This window comes from Octopus bimaculoides, chromosome 18, assembly GCF_046866305.1.
Source record: "Octopus bimaculoides isolate indiv1 chromosome 18, ASM4686630v1, whole genome shotgun sequence".
NCBI lineage: Eukaryota > Metazoa > Mollusca > Cephalopoda > Octopoda > Octopodidae > Octopus > Octopus bimaculoides.
In genome coordinates, this window is record NC_142945.1 from 20,072,715 (window position 1) to 20,093,385 (window position 20,671).

Consider the following 20,671-nt stretch of genomic DNA (forward strand, 5'->3'; position numbering starts at 1 on the left):
CCCTCTCTTGCTCTGGCACATACTTCCTCTCTTCACGCCTACTCAGCTTCTACCTTCTACCCTCTTCATCGTCACTCCATCTCTCGTTACCCACCCCTACACATTCCAACTACACCATCCCTATACATCCCATCCCTTAGACCCCACCCTTGCTTCTCCCACTCTCGCCTCCCCACACCCCAACACTAAACCACACGCCACCACACCACACACTACATACCACCACACCAGACACCACCATACCACACTACACCACACCACATCACCCCGCACACACTAGCGCTGACCACTTCCCAGCACCCACACCAGCGCACACACTAGCACTGACCACTTCTCAGCATCTACACTATCATCTACACACCTACGCATGCACACGCACATACGTCAATGTCACCAGCCCTCTTCCACAGGCACATACACGCTCTCACACACGCACGCGCACCTTCGTTTTGGGATCACCACTACTTTATTATCTCCCTTTCTTCCTAGCTCTCATGTCGCCATGATAGATTGTTAGCCACTAAACCTTTTTCTATTTTCTCTCCTTATTTATTTTTGTGTTCCTTTCTGTCGAAGAGCGTAGGCTCGAAACGTAATAGACTTTCTCACTTCCCAAGCGTTAAACTAATACATCTGTTTGTTGTTTACATACCCGTCTCCGTCTATTGTTTTTTTTTGTAAATTCTCACTATATGTTTATGTGTGTGTGTGCAGGCGCGCGTTTGAAACTTTTTCATATTGATTTCTGGTCTGCTTCTCGAATATTTCCTCGTTTCCTCGTGTATTCTCTCCAGTGTTCTCCATGCGATATTGTCGAACTAGAGTTTATATTTTATCAGCTGAACCAGACGCTCTAACTACTGGTCTAATGCCTCGAAAGAAAACACTGTTATCAATTTGAAGGTAACTTAAGCTTTAGACTTAAGCAACTAGGTCCTATAAATATTTTATGATGTGTTAATGTTCACTTCAGATCATCTGTGATTCATTCGACTTTTGTTCCAAATCATCCAACTCCTGAATACCACATATTTTAACGGTTTTTTTTCAGAAACAGTGTATCCTAGGCTATATTATCGAATATGTTCCTTTTTAAAATGTAGATGTAGTTTGAGAGAAATTTGATCGCTATTTCTAGCAGGACCTAGTTGCTTAAGTCTAAAGCTTAAGTTACCTTCAAATTGATAACAGTATTTTCTTTCGAGGCATTAGACCAGTAGTTAGAGCGTCTGGTTCAGCTGATAAAATATAAACTCTAGTTCGACAATATCGCATGGAGAACACTGGAGAGAATACACGAGGAAACGAGGAAATATTCGAGAAGCAGACCAGAAATCAATATGAACAAGTTTCAAACGCGCGCCTGCACACACACACATAAACATATAGTGAGAATTTACAAAAAAAAACAATAGACGGAGACGGGTATGTAAACAACAACATTTAGAGCAGTCATGGGCAAACTGCGGTCAGCTTGAATTTCAGAATGGCACGCCTAACGGTGATGATGAAACATGTTTTATGCGGTCTGCTTCTCGTAAAAGGTTGTCTGTACCTGGTTTAGAGATTCCCCGTTGGTTCGTTTAAGATGAATTTATAATGATGTCACGCTGGGCGGAATATTTTTAGGCGCAGGAGTGGCTGTGTGGTAAGTAGCTAGCTTACCAACCACATGGTTCTGGGTTCAGTCCCACTGCGTGGCACCTTGGGCAAGTGTCTTCTACTATAGCCTCGGGCCGACCAAAGCCTTGTGGGTGGATTTGGTAGACGGAAACTGAAAGAAGCTCGTCGTATATATGTATATATATATGTATGTGTGTCTCTGTTTGTCCCCCCACCATCGCTTGACAACCGATGCTGGTGTGTTTACATCCTCGTAACTTAGCGGTTCGGCAAAAGAGACCGATAGAATAAGTACTAGGTTTCCAAAGAATAAGTCCTGGGGTCGATTTGTTCGACTAAAGGCGGTGTTCTAAATGGTCTTTTTTATAAAAGAAATATCAAGGACAATTGATGTTGGAGGGAAAGGAATATTATGTTTGAATGTCTCACCTTTAGATATGATATTATATCAAAGATCTTCATAATTTCGCCTGGATGAGCAACCGGTACATAAATCGGATGTGAACTGATTGTGTCATCACTTCTCATAGCGTTGTCGACTGATCGAGTGAATTCAATATCCTGTAGTAAAGAAGAATAAAAAGATAGATTTAAGCAAAACGGCAACATTACTCTCTGAAAATTCCAGAAACGTTTATGAACTGGAGGGGGAAAAGCAGAACATTTGATTACAGTAATCAGACCATCGCAATTAGTCTATTGTACTCAGACCATAACATTTAGCCTACGTTATTTAGAGTATTGTATTTAGACGACATTATTTAGACTAGAATAAGCTGAATGCTTAGTGCGTCTGTCAAAATGTTTAGCGGTATCTTTTCCGGCTTTTTGCTCTGAAATTCGACCGAAGTCAACTTCGTTTTCATTCTGTCGTGGTCGATAAAATAGGTACCTGTTGAGCACTGGGGTCAATGTAATCGACTTACACTGTTTCCTAAAAAAGAAAAAAAATGAGAAAGAGACAAATTTCTGGCCTTGTGCTAAAATTTGAAACCATATTTAAGGCGGTGAGCTGCCAGAATTGGTACCACGCCAAATGAAATGCTTATCGGCATTTCGTCCGCCTTTACGTTTTTAGTTCAAATTCCGTCCAGGTCAAACTTTGCTTTCATTCTTTCGAGTTTGATAACCTGTGTAATCGACCATCCACTCTTTAAAAATTGCTTGGCCATGTACGAATATTTGAAGCCATTATTTAGGCTAGAATATTTAGTTTCCATCCTGTCGGATATAGTAGCCATTCTCTCATAAAGAACTACTTTCTATTATAATGTTGGTAATTTTTCCTACATCTTTCATTAAGACAACATCTACAGATAGTTACTATGGTAACCAATATAAAATTATTTTCTTTATTTAAGTTTATAATGACAACGATCCTAATGGGAAATAGTTGTATTGACGTGGCTCGTAATTATGATATCACGTACATGATGTTGATGATAAACTAGTGTACTAACGGAAACGAGATTTATTGTTGATTAACGAAATTTAATTTTGTATATAGCAAAACATCAACTTTATGAGACTCGGAAACTTATGTAGGCGTTTTGAGTTCAAATTCCGTTTAGCTCAAATTTAACTTTCATGTCTCATCTTTTGCTTCCTCTTCCAATATTTGCATTAATGACTCCAAGCCATGTTCACTGGATGGTATTTCCCCCTCACTATTCAATGGTGCATCCTCAGATTTACAGTGATAAACTTATTTCGAAACTCCACTTTCGCATTATTAGAAATTAGTGCTCATCCGGAATATTCTAGAGCACCCCCTGGCACCAAAGTCTGAGAGTGCTTCAAAATATTCTGCTCTAAGTTTATACATCATTAATTGATAGGCTTAAAAAAAAACACATACGTTTGTTTATTAGCACTTTTACTGTGAAAATCAGATATATCCCCTCAAAATTTCATTACCATTTCCTGCGGAAAGCAATTTTATATACCAATCTATCTTTTGCTGAGGAATGTCATGTTTGAAAAACTATTTTCTGTGGAGATGCGTCAATTGTTTTGCGGCAACGTGACTTGCAGAAAATACCAATTTTATTTTTTGATAGATTTTTAACATCATTACTGGAATAACCGAGAAATTTAATTTCGCAGTGAAAGGGTTAATGCAATGACGTTCTAGCCAAGTACAGAATGCAATGTCTTGTCAAGCTTTAAAATAACCATGAGTTTACTACGTTGCGTTAAAAAAAAGAACTCCCCTATCCACCGCCACCGATTCGTGCAAAAGAATTTATTTTCTGCTTTATGTTAAAAGAAATACTGCAGGGAAAACAAGCTTATTACAGAATGAAACAACGTTTGGTACTATGCTATATTTAGGAAATCTGGCTTAAAATATTTTACACCTTAGGATAGCCCAAAATAGAAAGTAGAAAGAATCCACTCATTCAACGACTAACTTTTATATTAATAATATTTAAGCAGCCCTTATATATATATATATATATATATATATATATATATATATATATATATACACACATTTATAAATATACGTATGAATTTATATATATATATATATATATATATATATATATATATATATATATATATATATATATATATATGTATATATATATATATGTGTGTGTGTGTGTGTATGTATCTAGAGAAAGAGAGAGAAAGAGAGAGAGAGAGTGTGAGATAGTGTGAGAGAAAGAAAGAGAGATTTGTGTATCATGCTTAATGTAAATACATCACGAAAAAGTAAATTTATTGAGCAATCTTAATCTAACACTGCTTCTGTTGCATATAACGGACACGGACACACACACACACACACACACACACACACACACACACACACACACACACACACACACACACACACACACACGCAAGCATGTAAGTAGCCAAATAACCAGAAGTCGTTTTTCATCAGAAACTAACCTGCAATAAACACATATGAATAAATAAAAGTGCAAATCGTAGTCTATAAATATAAAATAGTTTTCACATCACTAATGACATTTAACACATTCAGGCTAAGTTCAAATATGACATATAGGGTGTTTTTCAGCTTTACTAATACTACTATGTAATAAACAGTATAACAGAATTTTAACTCTCCCACCGCCAGCAAAGAAATAAAGATCAGAAACTCCACCAGTGGTAACGTTTTATATCTATAAATGGGACTTCTGTAATTTTCACTCACTTGATATGTGTATATGTTATTAAGATTTATTTCTAGATTCCTTGCCAATAAAGAAAGAGCGGCTTCTAACGTAGATTCTAATTTATTTCACCGGAATTCCAACATCAAGAGGGTAGTTATGTATGGTTGTATGTATGTTTGCAAGTATTTGGAGTCAGTGAATGTGCAGAGCTGTTTAGTTGCATGTACGTATATTCATACAAATAGTTGTACGTCTAGATAGGTGCATATGTACTTATACACTAAACTTTTTTTGAAAGTTATGTATGTATGTATATATGTATACATGGTAGTGTTTATGTATGTATATAGGGTGGTGAGCTGGCAGAATCGTTTACACGCCGAACAAAATGTTTAGCGGCACTTCGTCCGTCTTTACGTTCTGAATTCAAATTCCGCCGAGGTCGACTTTGCCTTTCATCCTTTCGGGGTCGATGAAATAAAATTAGTGCTGGTGTCGATGTAATCGAACAATGAGAATGAGTGCTCAATACTGCACTGGTGGATAAAGATTTTTTATTTTTGTATTAAGGCTAACATGGATTTCATGTTAAGAAAATATCTTAACAATTTTTTATGTGTGTGTGTGTGTGTGTGTGTGTGCAGGCGTGGCCATGTCGTTAAGATGTTTGCTTCCCACCACATGATTTCGAGTTCAGTCCCATTGCGTGGTACGCTGGGTAAGTGTCTTCTACTATTGAGTTCCTGGTCGACCAAAGCCTTGTGATGGATTTGGTAGACTGAAACTGAAGGAACCCCGTCGCGCGCGCGCGTGTATGTATGCATGTATGTATGTATGTGCATATACATACATCCACATACGCATGCATATATGCACACACACACACACACACACACACACACACACACACGTACACACGTTTATGTGTTTAGACACCAGAAAAGAGCTCTAGATACACGAAATATTGTTTCTATGCATTAGAAAACATTCACAACATTGTCGCTATGAGTTTCACGTATTCTAGTCAAGTGATCGGTCTTTTTGCGACCTGCAAAACCATTGTTATTGGATATTGTCAATCGTATATGGCGGCAAATCAAGGGCAATTACTCAAAGGCAGTTTCTTGAATCCGATTTAAGTTGTGATGTTTAGACCCTATCTTGAAATTGGAAAGTATTTTCAAAGGAACTTCTGTAGGTGGCGACGTTTGGACAATGTCTCTGTCTTCTCATTAAGAGATCTTGCTGTGTGTGTATGTATGCTTGTGTGTGTGTGTGTGTGTATAAGTCCCTACATATACTTGTGTATAAGTCTGTATATGTGCTTGTCTATGTATACATGCATGTGTGTATGAATGTGTGCATATAATATATGCATACATGTGTGTATATGTACATGCGTTTGTAAGTAATGATATGTGCTTGTATGTGTGTACATGTGCATGCATTTTTATGTAACTAAATATGTGTACATGTGCATATATATGAGCATGTGTGTATATGTGCATGTGTGTGTATATGTGATTTATATGCGTATGTATTTGTACATATGTGTATGGTATTTGCATATATGTGCACGTGTATTTGTGAATAGGGGTGATCGGGCGCATATGCGTGCAGTTCGTGTATTTCTTTTAAAAGAATATTCGTACCATATTCCATTTCGGGTTGACGAAGTTAAGTCCAACAATCTCCATATAGGTGGCGAAACCTTCATTGAGCCACAAGTCGTCCCACCATTGAAGTGTGACCAAATTACCAAACCACTGAAATAGATAAAGAGACAAAAATGTTACTGTTTAAATAACACTGTGCAACACGATTTTTGTCCTTGGGTAGCAACTATTATTTCCTCTTTGCTTACCGCTAGAAAGTATGAAAAATGGCTAATATTTGCTTCAAACATTACTTTTGCTACTTATTCAAACCCCAAAGAATCCTTCTCAGCACATAGCTATGATGCCCCCCCCCCCCAATACTCATGAGATGTACATATTGTCAGCTACTAAGGGACATGTCCAAGTGGTTAAGGTCAAGCACCTGACAAGTAAATTTGTGGTATTAAGCAGAATATTTGCTATAACGATATTTCTGCTTCAGCAACTCAACGCTAAATCTGTCCGAAATGTAATAGAAAATAGACCAGTTTTAAAATATTGATGTCCAGGTCACAAAAGTAAAGTTTGAAGGGAATAGTAGTCATTTACTTTGATTTCTAGATAGAAGCAAATTGGAAATAACACTTACTGACAAAAGAAAAAAAAAAAATTAAAATTTTGTTACACGTTGTTATTGATGGGATTTTTATTACTGATGTAGAAATAAACACAAAAGTGAGCAAAAATGTTCCATCGATAACCATCCCATTTTCTGTACATCCTTGACTAAATTTTCTGATATATCCTTTAAAAACATAGTAGGCATAATTTGAAGGCAGTGTGGCTGGTATTTCAAGTAGGTCGGGTAACCATATAGAGTACACTTTGTTGATTCAGATCTGTTGTTGTTGCTCTGCCTAGAGCATCTCAGACCCAGCAGAACAATGGTCAGACATGTTCTAGTCCTGACCATAGCATTTTCTTTTACCAGACAGCATAATCAGGTCTCTTTACTAATGCGTCCCACAATTTTTAAAGAGCTTCTTTTTAACACGTCTCTTATACAGCGTTGATTAAGCATTCTCTGCTCTCCTTTGCAGCTCAGAACCACTACTCTGCTATTTTTCCTAAGTCCACAAGTCAGCTTAGTTGGACATTGTAGATCTATTTATAAATTCATGACCTCCTACATCTACAGGTAGCATTACACACTGCCTGCAATATTTATACGTTATCACTGATATTTTGGTTTCTAGCTTAGGGCATAAGGTTTCAAATTACATCGATCTCTAGCACTAAATAAATCTGAGGATAAACAACAACAATAACATGAGCTCTACCAAATATTGTCATAAATCGTTTCAACACTAAATGTCTACAAAAGTATTAAAAAATTTAGAAGTGTGATTTAGTTAGATCTGGTTTTATAATACAGAGCAGATGAGAAATTTATAGTACAGAGCAGATGAGAAAATTTCGTTTCAGGAATCCTTCCTTATTGTCTATGTGTTATATATTCTATGAAGGCCTTGCCAATGAGTGAAAGAAAACATAGATTCTTCCAATAAAATGTGAAGGCTTCAGACGAAACTTAATTTACTCTGGACACTGGCAATTTTCAGCACTCTATAAGTGTTGATATTATTTTTAGAGAAAATAACTTGTGGTATTTAATGGCAACGCTTAATGTTCAGAAATCAAATCCCGCCAAGATCAATTAAAGTCTTTTCTCATCCCAAACGACGTATCTGCTCATACGGTTACCCCTTGTCTGTGACGTTTTGAGAAAGCATGAAATGATTTTGGTCTCTGCGGATTGCTTTTTCTTTTGCTTCCAAAATTGAAATCCACTCTGAAAGATTACTGATTTCCCCAAAATATGATAGAAAAAAAAATCGTTCGCAGATCTGTGCATCATCACTGAAAGCATGTACCAGGTATTATAAAACTGAAGAAAAAAACTCTATAAAAAACAAAAACGCTGGGAACTCTGTATCAAAAGTAGAGGGAACTATTTTCAAATTAAATCTACGAGAATGAATCAGAACGTAATATTTTTTATTTGCATTACTTTTTGACTTCTCTCCGTATATACAAAGGTGATGTCAAGAAGTAATGCAAATAACTATTGCTTTACCTTTTCACCGACCCCTCGTAATTACGTTGCAAATAAAGAGATAAATTTTAAAAATTCCGTTTCTTTTTTAGGCAGACATTGTCGTTACTTCCTTATCATATGTTTATGCCACCAGTACTAATTACGGCTGTTCAATAGGGATAATAACAACAACAGCAACAACAGCCACATGGTCGCTTGACCTCCAAGAGATAGTAGTCAAATCTTCCTCAACTCACACTCTATGATTTTTAAAATAGAACACATTGAATAATGTAAACTGAAAAATCTGGCATGGTTATCGTTGGATTCTCTTTGGTCACTGGTTTCATGAATCAGGGATCTCTTAGCATTAAAAAACCAAAAAAAAAAAAACAACAAAAAATAATAACAACAACAGCTGACCATTGATAAGCACAAATCATCAATCTACATTGCAGCTTCACAATTTTCATCATCCATTCACATAACATATCTACATAGAATTGTTTAATTTGTCTCTGCTCCTGTGACCAGATATCAAAGTTTCACAACACTTCGTAACATTTCACACTCATCAATTCTGTTTGGCAGATCTTGCTTACCTGATGAGCTATTTCATGGCATACAATAGTAGTAACTAACCGCTTCTCGCCAAACGAAGACGAAGATTCATCAGTAAGCATCATACTTTCTTTGTATATAATAAGGCCCCAGTTCTCCATACCGCCAATTAGAAAATCAGGAACTGCAAGCATATCTGGAAAATAAGATGACAATGGTTTCTAATATTGGTTTCAAATTTTGGCACAAGACCAGCAATTTCGGGGAAGGGGGCCAGTCGATTACATCGAGCCGAATGTTCAACTGGTACTTATTTTATCGACCCCAAAAGGATATTTAAAAAAAGCAATGTTGACTTCGATGGAATTTGAACTCAAAACGTAAAGACGGTCGAAATGGTGATAAGCATTCTACCGGCATGCTAGCCATTCTGCCAGCCCACCACCTTTAAAAGCCTTGCTTAAGAACACAACTCATTAGTCATTTAGTTATTTGAATAACTCATTAGTTATTTATTCGGTACTTTATTTTATTGACACCCTACCCTGGAGGATGAGAGCAGGGTTGACCTTCCTAGGATTCGAACTCATAACCAAAAGGTAGGAAACAAAATAATACGACACATTTAGCCAGTCATTCTGCCGATTCTGCCAGTAATGATAATAATTTCTACTCTAAGCACAAGGCCTTGAAAATTTTTGAGGGGAAGGGGACTAGTTGATACATCAACCTCAGTGCGTAACTGGTACTTATTTCATCGACCCCGAAAGGATGAAAGGTAAAGTCGACCTCGGTGGAATTTGAACTCAGAACGTAGCGACAGACAAAATACCACTAAGCATTTCGCCTGGCGTGCTAATGATTCTGCCAGCTGGCCGACTTATAATAATAATAATAATAATAATAATAATAATAATAATAATAATAATAATAATAATAATAATAATATTAATAATAATAATCCTTTCTACTGGAAGTACAAGGCCTCAAATTTGGAGGAAGGGATTAAGTCAATTACATCGACCCCAGTGCATAACTGGTACTTATTTAATCGATACCGAAAGGACGAAAGGCAAAGTCGACCTCGGTGGAATTTGAAATTAGAACGTAGCGGCAGACGAAATACCGCTAAGCATTTCGCCCGGCATGCTAACGATTCTGCTAGTTCACCGCCTTCAATAACAACAACAACAATAGTAATAATAATAATAATAATAATAATAATAATAATAATAATAATAATAATAATAATAATAATAATAATAGAAAAGATGAAGAGCGCGATGCGAATACTCTAGATATTTTATTGGTTGAACGATATTTCAACAGCAAACCCGTCTTTGTCGATTTCAAAATAAAAAGCGATAAAAATTTGAAAATTACAGAAATTCAAATCTAAAGTATGAACGAGAGCAATCAGCGTCCACAATTGATGGAATGACATCATTAGTCTTTAAGTTTCAATTTTATAACTGGCAAAAAGAGAAAGACAGAAAAAAAAAGAGAAAAAGGAACGGAAAAAGAAGAATATTCAATCAATTTCTTTTTTTTTCTCTTTTTTTCTGTCTTTTTCTTTTCGCCAGTTACAAAATTGAAACTTTATGACTGGTGATATCATTCCATCAACGTGTGGACGCTGGTTGCTCTCGTTAGTACTTTAGATTTGAATTTCTATAATTTTGAATTTTCATCCCTTTTTATTGTGAACTCGACAAAGACAAACTTACTGTCGAAATATCGTTCGATCAATAAAATATCTATTGCAATCGCATCGCGCTCTTCGTTTTGTCTGTTTACCTTTGTGAAGAGTTACAGCAATCCTTTTAAAATATAATATAGTATGATGATAATAATAATAATAATAATAATAATAATAATAATAATAATAATAATAATAATAATAATAATAATAATGGTTTCAAATTTTGTCACAAGGGCAGCAACTTTGGAGGAGGGGATGAGTCGATTATATCGACCCCTGTGTTTAACTGGTACCTATTTCATCGACCCCGAAAGGATGAAAGGCAAAGTTGACTTCAGCGGAATTTGAACTCAGAATGTAGCGGCAGACGAAATACCGCTAAGCATTTCGTCCGGCGTGTTGCCAGCTTGCCGCCTTTAATAATAATAATAATAATAATAATAATAATAATAATAATAATAATAATAATAATAATGATGATGGTGATGATGATGATGATGATGATGATGATGATGATAATAATAATAATAATAATAATAATAATAATAATGATAATGATAATGATAATAATAATAATGATGATAATTCAGTCAGCGAGTGAATTGTCAAATCACTTCAATGGCATTTAATTGGATTTTCCTTTACTGGTAGAATAGCTTCTCCTTTTAATTGCAGATTGATTCTATTTGTTAATTTGCCCCTCCTGATTACGATACGCCAAAATTTCTGTGTTCAGTACTACAAGATTTCCTGTGTTCAAGTGAAATCAGTACCCGTTCCGCCTTCACATGGGTTATAGTAGTCACTGTAAGATCATGCATGAAAAATCCCTAATTGGATGTCGTTGGTTGCCTAACTCCGTTGTTGGTCCTTCGAATTCTTTATCAACAGCTGTTATAAGGAGATTCATTCGGACGATGAAAAGGATGAGTGAAATTGTGCAACCGGTTATGATTACTTTCTCCAGGTTCTGCCGTCGAGTTGTAAAGTGGACTGTTTTAAAGTGCAACTGGATACCGCTAAAGTAGCCAGTGAACGTTTCATTGACATGTGGAGGGATATGATAGTAGTCAAGGGCTGCATATATGAGGACTATTGTCAAGAAGTCATCTTTGCTTCTTTTGCTTCTTCTGAGAATTCCAGTGTATTCGAGGCATCTAAAGAAACTTGAATTCCCACCTTCCTCGACGGAGGTGTTTACGCATCCATTCCCAGTCAAGTACGAGGTCATTCTTTTGGCCAATAGGGAAAAGATTTTCCCCACTCAACACTCAGGAGTAAGAAGGTTCTGAGTTGATGGTTAATGGCTGAAGAATTTCCTTCCTTCGGTACAAAACACCCTCCCGCCTTTTTCCATAATGATGACTTGATCCTCTTTGTCTATATCTGTTGGGACAGCGTCCGTAATCTCTGAAGGAGCAATGGGAATTTCTTATTTACTTTATAATGTACACGACTTGGTACAGGAAGTGATCCTAATCTGGCTTTCTTAACCACTCTTTTAACTTCTTTCCAGAATGGACAACTGGTGTCAAGCTTGTTTCCTATTAATTCATCTCTACGGGTGATTGGGATGACATCGAGGACTTGGTTCTTTTGAAGTTGTCGTTGTAGGTCTCTCTCTCGGAAATGCTTCTACAACTTCTCAGGGGCATTATCCCTGATTTGGTCTCATCCAATAGTGTCCGGGTGAAACTAGACAGGTTCTTGATAAACTGTGCCTGTTTGGTCTCTCTCTCGCTTTCTTCTCCTTTCGGGTGCTTTCTGCCCTTCTAAGTCTGCGCAGATGTTCTTGAAGCTGACTTGTTAAGTACTTGATACCCTTCCTTTCACTGGCAGGAGTTCTCTTATGCTGCTTATTGACAATCTTGATTTCTCCCTTCATTTGATACATCTCTTTTTCTTCTACCATGTTCTTTCTTGATTTTATTGGTAACCTGTCTGACTTCTGTTCTAAAATGAGTTCTTGCCAGATTAAGTGTGATAGCGACAAGGTAATTCACATTTTGCTCAGCAGTACCTACTAGCGTGTATTCTAATATTTTGTCTAGTTGTCACCATTACTTGGTTTTATTCATTTTGAGTCATTTGATTCCATCTCTCGCTGGGTAGCATTAGCCCTCTGGGGTGGTATTGATTCCTTCCGGAGACATGAGGAGACACAGGTGCTGCTAGACGTCAAGTTTTGTGGGGTTCTTCCTGTCTGGGGTTCTCCTGTGCCTCACCAGGTGTTATCTACCACAGTGCACTGCACTTGTGGCTCCTCTTTTCCACAGTCTGGCCTGGAGCTCTTTTCGTGTCCTTACAATATATTTATGCAATGGGCTTCCGCACACTTTACGCCCACACAAATTTAATCAAAGATCATTGATTAATCAAGGGATTTAGTTGAAGACACTTGCCCCTAGTGTGACGCAATGAAACTGAACCTGAAATCTCATGGTTGCGAAGCGAATTTCTTAACCACACCTATATATATATATATATATATATATATATATATATATATATATATATATATATATATATATATATGCATATATATATATCAAGAATAACCAACCGTAATTGCAAGGAGAATCTGGATCTCGACTGAAGAGAGAAAACTCCGAATGACCTGTCTGTGTTTTCTTTGTATCGTCTATCTGGATGTTTTGTCCCTTTTGGGTATCACCCAACTGTCTGGATGTTTTGCGTCCTTGTCCCATTTTGTATTATTTATACACACACACACACACACACACACACACACACACACACACACACACACACACACACACACACACACACACACATATGTATAGTAATGTGAGATAATGTGATATGTGTTAACTTAAGATTCGTAGAGATCCGGCAGCTGATCAAAAATTTAGGTACAGCGTGGATTGCAAAATCGAATAATAAATATCTAATTCAATTTTTCTTACCTAGCTTTGGCAATGGAAACGGTATCTGAAAGTATTTTTCAAAGAACTGTATAATTTTTACACCAACTTCAAGAGCATATTCTGCTTGCTTAATGGCATTTCTCCGTGACCATACACTGAACTGAAATTTGAAAAATGAGAGGAAATTAAATTTATAATAGCGTAGGTGTAGAGGTTTAAAATTTAGCGAGAGTGGGTTAGCCGATTAAATAAACTCCATTACCTGACAAATACTTTATTTTATCGGCCCAAAATGAATGAAAAATAAAGTTGAGCTTTGAACGGGATTTGAACTTAGAAAGTAAAGGACCATATTTAAAAACGGCAAGGTAGTTTGTCTGATGCTCGACCAATCCCTTATTCTAGTAATAATTTTTAACAGAGGTACAATGCTAGAAATTTGGAGTGCAAAGAACTGTCGATTATACTAACTCAGTACTTGACTGGTACTTTATTTTATTGACCTTGAAGGGATGAAAGTAAAGTTCACTTTAGTGGGATTTGAGCACAGAACGTAAAGTACAGCAACCTTAACGATTATGTTAATTCCCTACCCTTATATAATAATTGTTTCTAATTTAAACACAAGCTCAGCAATACTGAGCGTTGAGGGTTAATCAATAAGCTTCAACCTATTACATGAATAGAACTTTATTTGATGGCCCTCGAAGGAACGAAAGGGAAAACTAATCTCAGTGGGATTTGAATTCAGAACGTAAAGAAACAGAGGAAACATCGAATAACATTTTGTCCAGCACTCTAACAATTCTACCCTTTATAATGGTTTCAAATTTTGGTAAAACCAGCTGCTATTGGATGCAAGATAAGTCAATTACATCGACTCCAGTACTCAACTGATACTTATTTTATCGATTTCGATAGGATGTAAGGCAAAGTTGAGCTTGGAGGCATTTGCGATCGGAACGTAAAACCGTAAGAAATGCCGTCAAGCATTTTGTCCGCCTTGCTAACGATTCTGCCCTTAACCGTTCTTTCTGCAATAAGAACAAAAGCCTGAAATTTTGGGGAGAGGGCAAGTCGATTACATTGACCCCATTGCTAAACTGGCACTTATGTTATTGACCCTGAAAGAATAAAAAGCAAAATCGACCTCTGTGGAATTTAATCTTAGAACGTAAAGGACGAAATACCGCTAAGCATTTTGTCTGGTATGCTAATGATACCGGCAGCTCACCGCCTTTTGCCTTTAATAATTCTTTCTACTGTAGGCACAAGGCCTGGACTTTGTGGGGAGGGTGTCAGTCGATTATACCGACCCCAGTGCTCAACTGGTACTTATTTTATTGACCCCCGAAAGGATGAAAGGCAAAGTCGACTTTGGCGGAATTTGAACTCAGAAGGTAAAGACAGACGAAAGGCTGCTAAGCATTTTATCCGCCGTGTTAGTGATTCTGCCCGCTCGCTGTCTTCTGCCTTCCCTGATAATAATATCTATTTCTCATTTAGGAACAAGCACTGCAATCAGAAGTGAAATATTCCCACTCAATTCTTTTTCTGTTATATGCCATAATTTTATCCAGTATACTCAATCACACACTGACAAACACTTTAGAATTAATGAACTCGACAGTTTACAACACAAACAAACGAAAGAAAGCGTTAGGAACGAATTTTAGAGTCGTATTAAAGTAATACTAAAGACAGAGCTAAATGCAGAAAAAGCAATAATAAACAAAGGTAACTCATATTCACTCTCTCAGTCTTCCAGTAATGAGTAATATTGGAAATATTTTCAACTGGAAGCCAAGTGAATTCATTAGTACAGACAGGAAAACAAGACAAATAACGACTGTATTTTGAAAACACCATTTAAACGCAAGCACAGAAAAATTATACACGGTGTTCATAAATTATGCTTACGACAAAGATTGAACTTCGTTTAGATGTGTTGCATGGAACCAACGGAACCTACGTGGAAGTGTTCAGATGTTTCTAATAAAACTGTACTTGTTTGTCCATGTTTCCCCAATAAACTCTGCTAAGTTATACTTATTTTAATTTTATTTTTCTGAATTTTTCAAATTATTCTTTTATTCTTTTACTTGTTTCAGTCTGCAGCTATATTAGAGCACCGCCTTGAAGGTTTTTTAGTTGAACAAATCGACCCCAGGACTTATTTTTTAAGCATAGTACTTATTCTATCGGTATCTTTTGCCGAACTGCTATGTTATAATGACGCAAACACACCAGAACGGGTTATAGAGCGATAATGGAGGAGGGGGTACAAACACAAGACACAAGCACAAAGATACACATGTAAATACATGCATACATACGCACACAGCTATCTATCTATCTATCTATCTATCTATCTATCTATCTATCTGTCTGTCTGTCTGTCTGTCTGTCTATCCGATTGACTTCTTTCAGTTTCGTTTACCAAATCCACTCACAAGGCTTTGATCGGCTCGAGGCTATAGTACAACACACCCGCCCAAGATGCAATGGGACTGAACCTGGAACCATTTGGTTGGGAACCAAGCTTCTTACCGCACAGCCACGTCTGCACCTAGGTAATTTATAGACACCCTATATTTTCTATGAGTTCATGGAAATAGGAGTTTTCTTCAACAATAAAATCACTATGTAATAACGACAGTAGAATGAGAAAAATATTACGTAGAAAATAAAAGGAAACTAATAAACAAAACAAAACAAAACGAACAAACAGCAGTTTTCTGTCTTTATGGAAGCTAACATATGTAAAATAAAGAATGAAGGTAGTTGATCAAATTTCAGTGCATTATGTGAGTTTAATTTTCTTCAGAAAAAAACATTCGTTATTAAGTTTGTTCGTTTAGAGAATCGTTTGTATATTGGCACTCCTCTGAATATTCAAAACTCACGAAGAAAAATGCCACCTATAGCAATTCGAATCAAATGGCAATATACCCGCGAAAGAAATTTAGGAACTTTCCAAATATCTTCATCCAGTGCACCGCAGTCATTAGTGCTGTTGACAGTTTTTTTTTGTAAGATTTAGGGGCTAATAGTATGTGAGGCATCAGTCTGCAGGAGACGCAACTCATTTACAGTTGCACGGACCGGAACAGCATGAAATGAAGCGATTTGTCCAACGAATTAAATCTACAATCTTATGATTGTGAGTCCGACAGCCTAACCACTAGGCTTACGTGTCTTTGCATCCAGATGTAAAGCGATTTAAAACAGATTGCTGGGATTCAAAACAGATGCAATCTTTAAAACTGATAGGCGTCTAGAAATTGATTTAGAAAGATGCAGACAAAAAAACAATCAAAAACCAATGACTTACACATACAGAGTATACACAAAATAGCACTGTTAGGCACTGCATGCATATTACAATGACTACATTTAATAAGATGGAAGAACACGGAAAAAACATAGCAAAGCACTGCATCTGCCTAAGGCACTCAGAGCTGTACTCGGTGATGCAGTGAAAACATGCAATGAAAACCAAATAAATCAATAACATATCTAATCTGTTCTTTGAAACGTTCTTGGATTCATATCTAAAACACGCTATCATTTAATATTACTTTAATTTATGTAATCTGCAACTCGTTAACTCGTTCAACTCATAAATTTGATATAATTTATGTCAGTCTGACACAAGGTCAAATTTCCTGTGATCTTCCTATCTGCATGAATCAACAAGTGCCAAAAATGGCTACTTTGTTACTTTTTGAGACCTGTCACAGCGTATGGCTGTACCGTCACTTTTCTGTAGGTATTTCATAACAGTGGCATAATTTCCAGTATATTACAATTCTAACCCTGTAATCCGTGTATTGACGCGATTGGTGCCATTTATGATTTAATTGAATTAATACTTTCATGAAGTGAGGAGTACATACAGGGTTAGTATTTGTACAAGGGTTAGCACTCGTATAGAGTTAACGCATGGACCTAATGCCAATTTCATCAGTATGAACTTGGTGAAAATCAAATTTCCAAACTAGACAAGTCATCAGCGGATTACAGATAATTTGCTCAGACATTTTCATATGTCCTCTTGTCAAGTATCAGATCACTACTCAAGCTTGTGTTCTACCGAAATGGAGAGATATTGATGAATGTAGCGGAATAGCCCACAAGTATGGCGTGTGTGGCAGAGACAGCCACTCGCATATATCGGACTGTTCAGCCACAGACAATGCTGTTCCAGTGGGGCAGACAACTGGGACCTTCAACCAAGGTCATTGATGACAGACGGAGGCTATAGACACAAGTATCAGAATAGAGGGAAGAGTTTGCTAAGAGACACAACGAAACGTTTGAGGTGCATTTCCATTCCCATACTATGAGCTTGTAGTGGTTAAATGGTTGAATAGAAAACGTATTTCATTACCTTGATTTATATTTGGTACATGTTTTATCGAGTTTAGGATAAAAAAAGGAACCACTAAATTGATCACACAAAATGATTACTTAGAACAGTGAGTTTTCAGTTAGAATCGTAAACGACTGCAACAGCGTTATTTACCGTTGAATTTATATTGACATAATGTTTCGGGAAACATTATGAGCGCGTGGAAAGAAAAAAAACAAGATCGTGCGGCCTTCATGCCTATCTAAAACGCAATATGAAAACAAGGGAAACGAAAATAGTTACAACCGAGAGTGGAAGCTGATTCACGGCCTCAGTTTGCCGATGTATAAATATACTACTTTTCAGTAGCTTCATCCAACAATACTTTACCATCTTAGGTTTGCTGTAGCAGCTGTTCTTCACTGATAAAGTATAATGATACCAAAACATCCCTGAATTGTTACCATACTGCTAAAAATCAGAGTCACCCTCCTCCTCTGCATTCGATTTTTAATTTTAATTAATTTAGATAACATGATTGTCTTTGCATTTCTTGATCAAAATTAATAATCAAGCTTATGATTTTTTTCATTACGGATGTAATTTTAATTGATTAAATTTTCATACCCCATTACATTCGATATGTTAGGTCCGAAAGTCTTGTTACCCCCCCTCCCCCCAACATATTGTTTATTATTGTCATTATTAGTATTATTTTTTGTTTTAGCACCCCGCCCCTCATGAAATGATTTGGGGCGCCGTATCGAGTAAACATCTGATAGGACCCTATTTCTTCGAGGGCACTGTTAACCAGCAATCTTACTTGGACATGTTAAGGGAGTGGTTTGTTCCACAGCTCCGGAGGTTGAATGTTGACCTGAATGATCGTTGGCTTCAACAAGAGGGTTCCCCTTTCCATTATGCTATCACTGTCCAGGAATACTTAAATGAAGTTTTTTGGGATAGATGGATAGGGCGAAGATCGCAACAGCTTCCTTCATCTGTCGATTGGTCTCCCAGAAGTCCAGACCTCAGTTGAAGGACGACGTTCGGAGAGTCTTTGCAACAATCACCAAAGCACAGCTTCGAAAAATATCATCCAGGATATGGCGCCGCATCATTTGGTACCACGAAAATGATGGTGTTCATACAGACCTTCTCGATGTGTGACAGCGTCAATGAAAATGAATAAACTAAATTCAGTTCGTGCTTTGGATTACTGCATTAACTAGACTTTTGGACCACCCTATACAATAATTAAAACAATAGCTAGGCTAACCCACAACCTCTATTATTATACATTTTCTGATAAGCTTAAACAGGTTTCGGTGTTGTTGGAAACTTCCTTTTTGAATAAGAATCAGTGTACATTAAAATATGTTGTTGTTGTTGGCGCTCAGTCGCTTACGACGTCGAGGGTTCCAGTTGATCCGATCAACGGAACAGCCTGCTCGTGAAATTAACGTGCAAGTGGCTGAGCACTCCACAGACACGTGTACCTTTAACGTAGTTCTCAGGGATATTCAGCGTGACACAGTGTGACAAGGCTGACCCTTTGAATTACAGGCACAACAGAAACAGGAAGAAAGAGTGAGAGAAAGTTGTGGTGAAAGAGTACAGCAGGGTTCGCCACCATCCCCTGCCGGAGCCTTGTAGAGCTTTAGGTGTTTTCGTTCAATAAATACTCACAACGCCCGGTTTTGGAATCGAAACCGCGATCCTATGCCCGCGAGTCCGCTGCCCTAACCACTGGGCCATACATTAAAATATAAGGACATTGCTTCTCTCAGGCCTTAAGGTATATATTAGTATGTAGTTATGGCACATAATTATCGCTCCAAAGATAACAAGTCTAAATTCATTGGTGGGTATTGTATTCATGCCCTTAGGTAATGCGCATTATTGCTCATATTACTTCAGTGAAATTACTGAAAAATAGAAATCATCGCTATTTTCTTTCTAAAGGATTAAGATTAAAAAAATCATTCAACTGGAAAATTATCTGTATTAACAGTTCTGACAGATTGAATATAGGAAGTGTTAGTCATTGGCTGTTAAGAAAATATCGGGGAGAAAGAAATTGAATAAAGAAAGCCTAACGCTTACAGTGATATTACCAGCCTGTTTTGTTATGTTGCTGAAGTCACTCACGACGAAGGCTAACAAATATGTTGACATCTCAGGAGTTGTGTCAAAGTAGTCAGCCACAAAACCGTTTTCTCTACAAAAACACACAGAAAAAAAAAAGAAGTAATAAATAAAACAAAATAAGAGAAATTAAAACAAAAATATTAAAATATCTGAAATTTATTTCGATCTCAAAATAGAAAAGGAAAAAAACCTCAGAAGGCAAAAAAAAAAACCCAAAAGAACAATAAAAATGAATAAAAGTAAAACAAAAAACGAAAACAAAATGAAAGTTTAAATTTAGCGAAGTAAAACCGATTCCAGATGGAATCACAAACTGGAATTAATATACGTACAACCACAATGGGAGAAGGTAGTTTAATGCAGCGTTTCTCATGGGGGGACGAGGAAGAAGTGTTTCTCTGCGGGTTGCTGTGAGGACAGGAAAAGGGGGCGGACAAATTGCCATATTATAAGAAAATTATGATAGTGGAATACATAATAAAAAAAATCACTAATTTTTTTGGAACGGGGCCTTGTGCTTGGCTGTTTGCGAACCACTGGTTTAATGTAAACATGGAGTTAT

General features: G+C 36.9%; 1 protein-coding gene across 1 annotated transcript in view; it reads right to left on the reverse strand.

Annotated features, from left to right (window-relative positions):
• The window catches only part of LOC106875600 (uncharacterized), a 281,932-nt gene that overhangs the window by 29,018 nt on the left and 232,243 nt on the right, over positions 1-20,671 (reverse strand). Inside the window, exons 25-29 of the mRNA XM_089365916.1 lie at positions 20,065-20,179; positions 13,644-13,764; positions 9,056-9,210; positions 6,410-6,523; positions 2,053-2,184 (exon numbers count right to left, since the gene is read on the reverse strand). Coding sequence (XP_089222042.1) covers positions 2,053-2,184; positions 6,410-6,523; positions 9,056-9,210; positions 13,644-13,764; positions 20,065-20,179 — 637 coding nt within the window. The remainder of the gene's footprint in view (positions 1-2,052; positions 2,185-6,409; positions 6,524-9,055; positions 9,211-13,643; positions 13,765-20,064; positions 20,180-20,671) is intronic.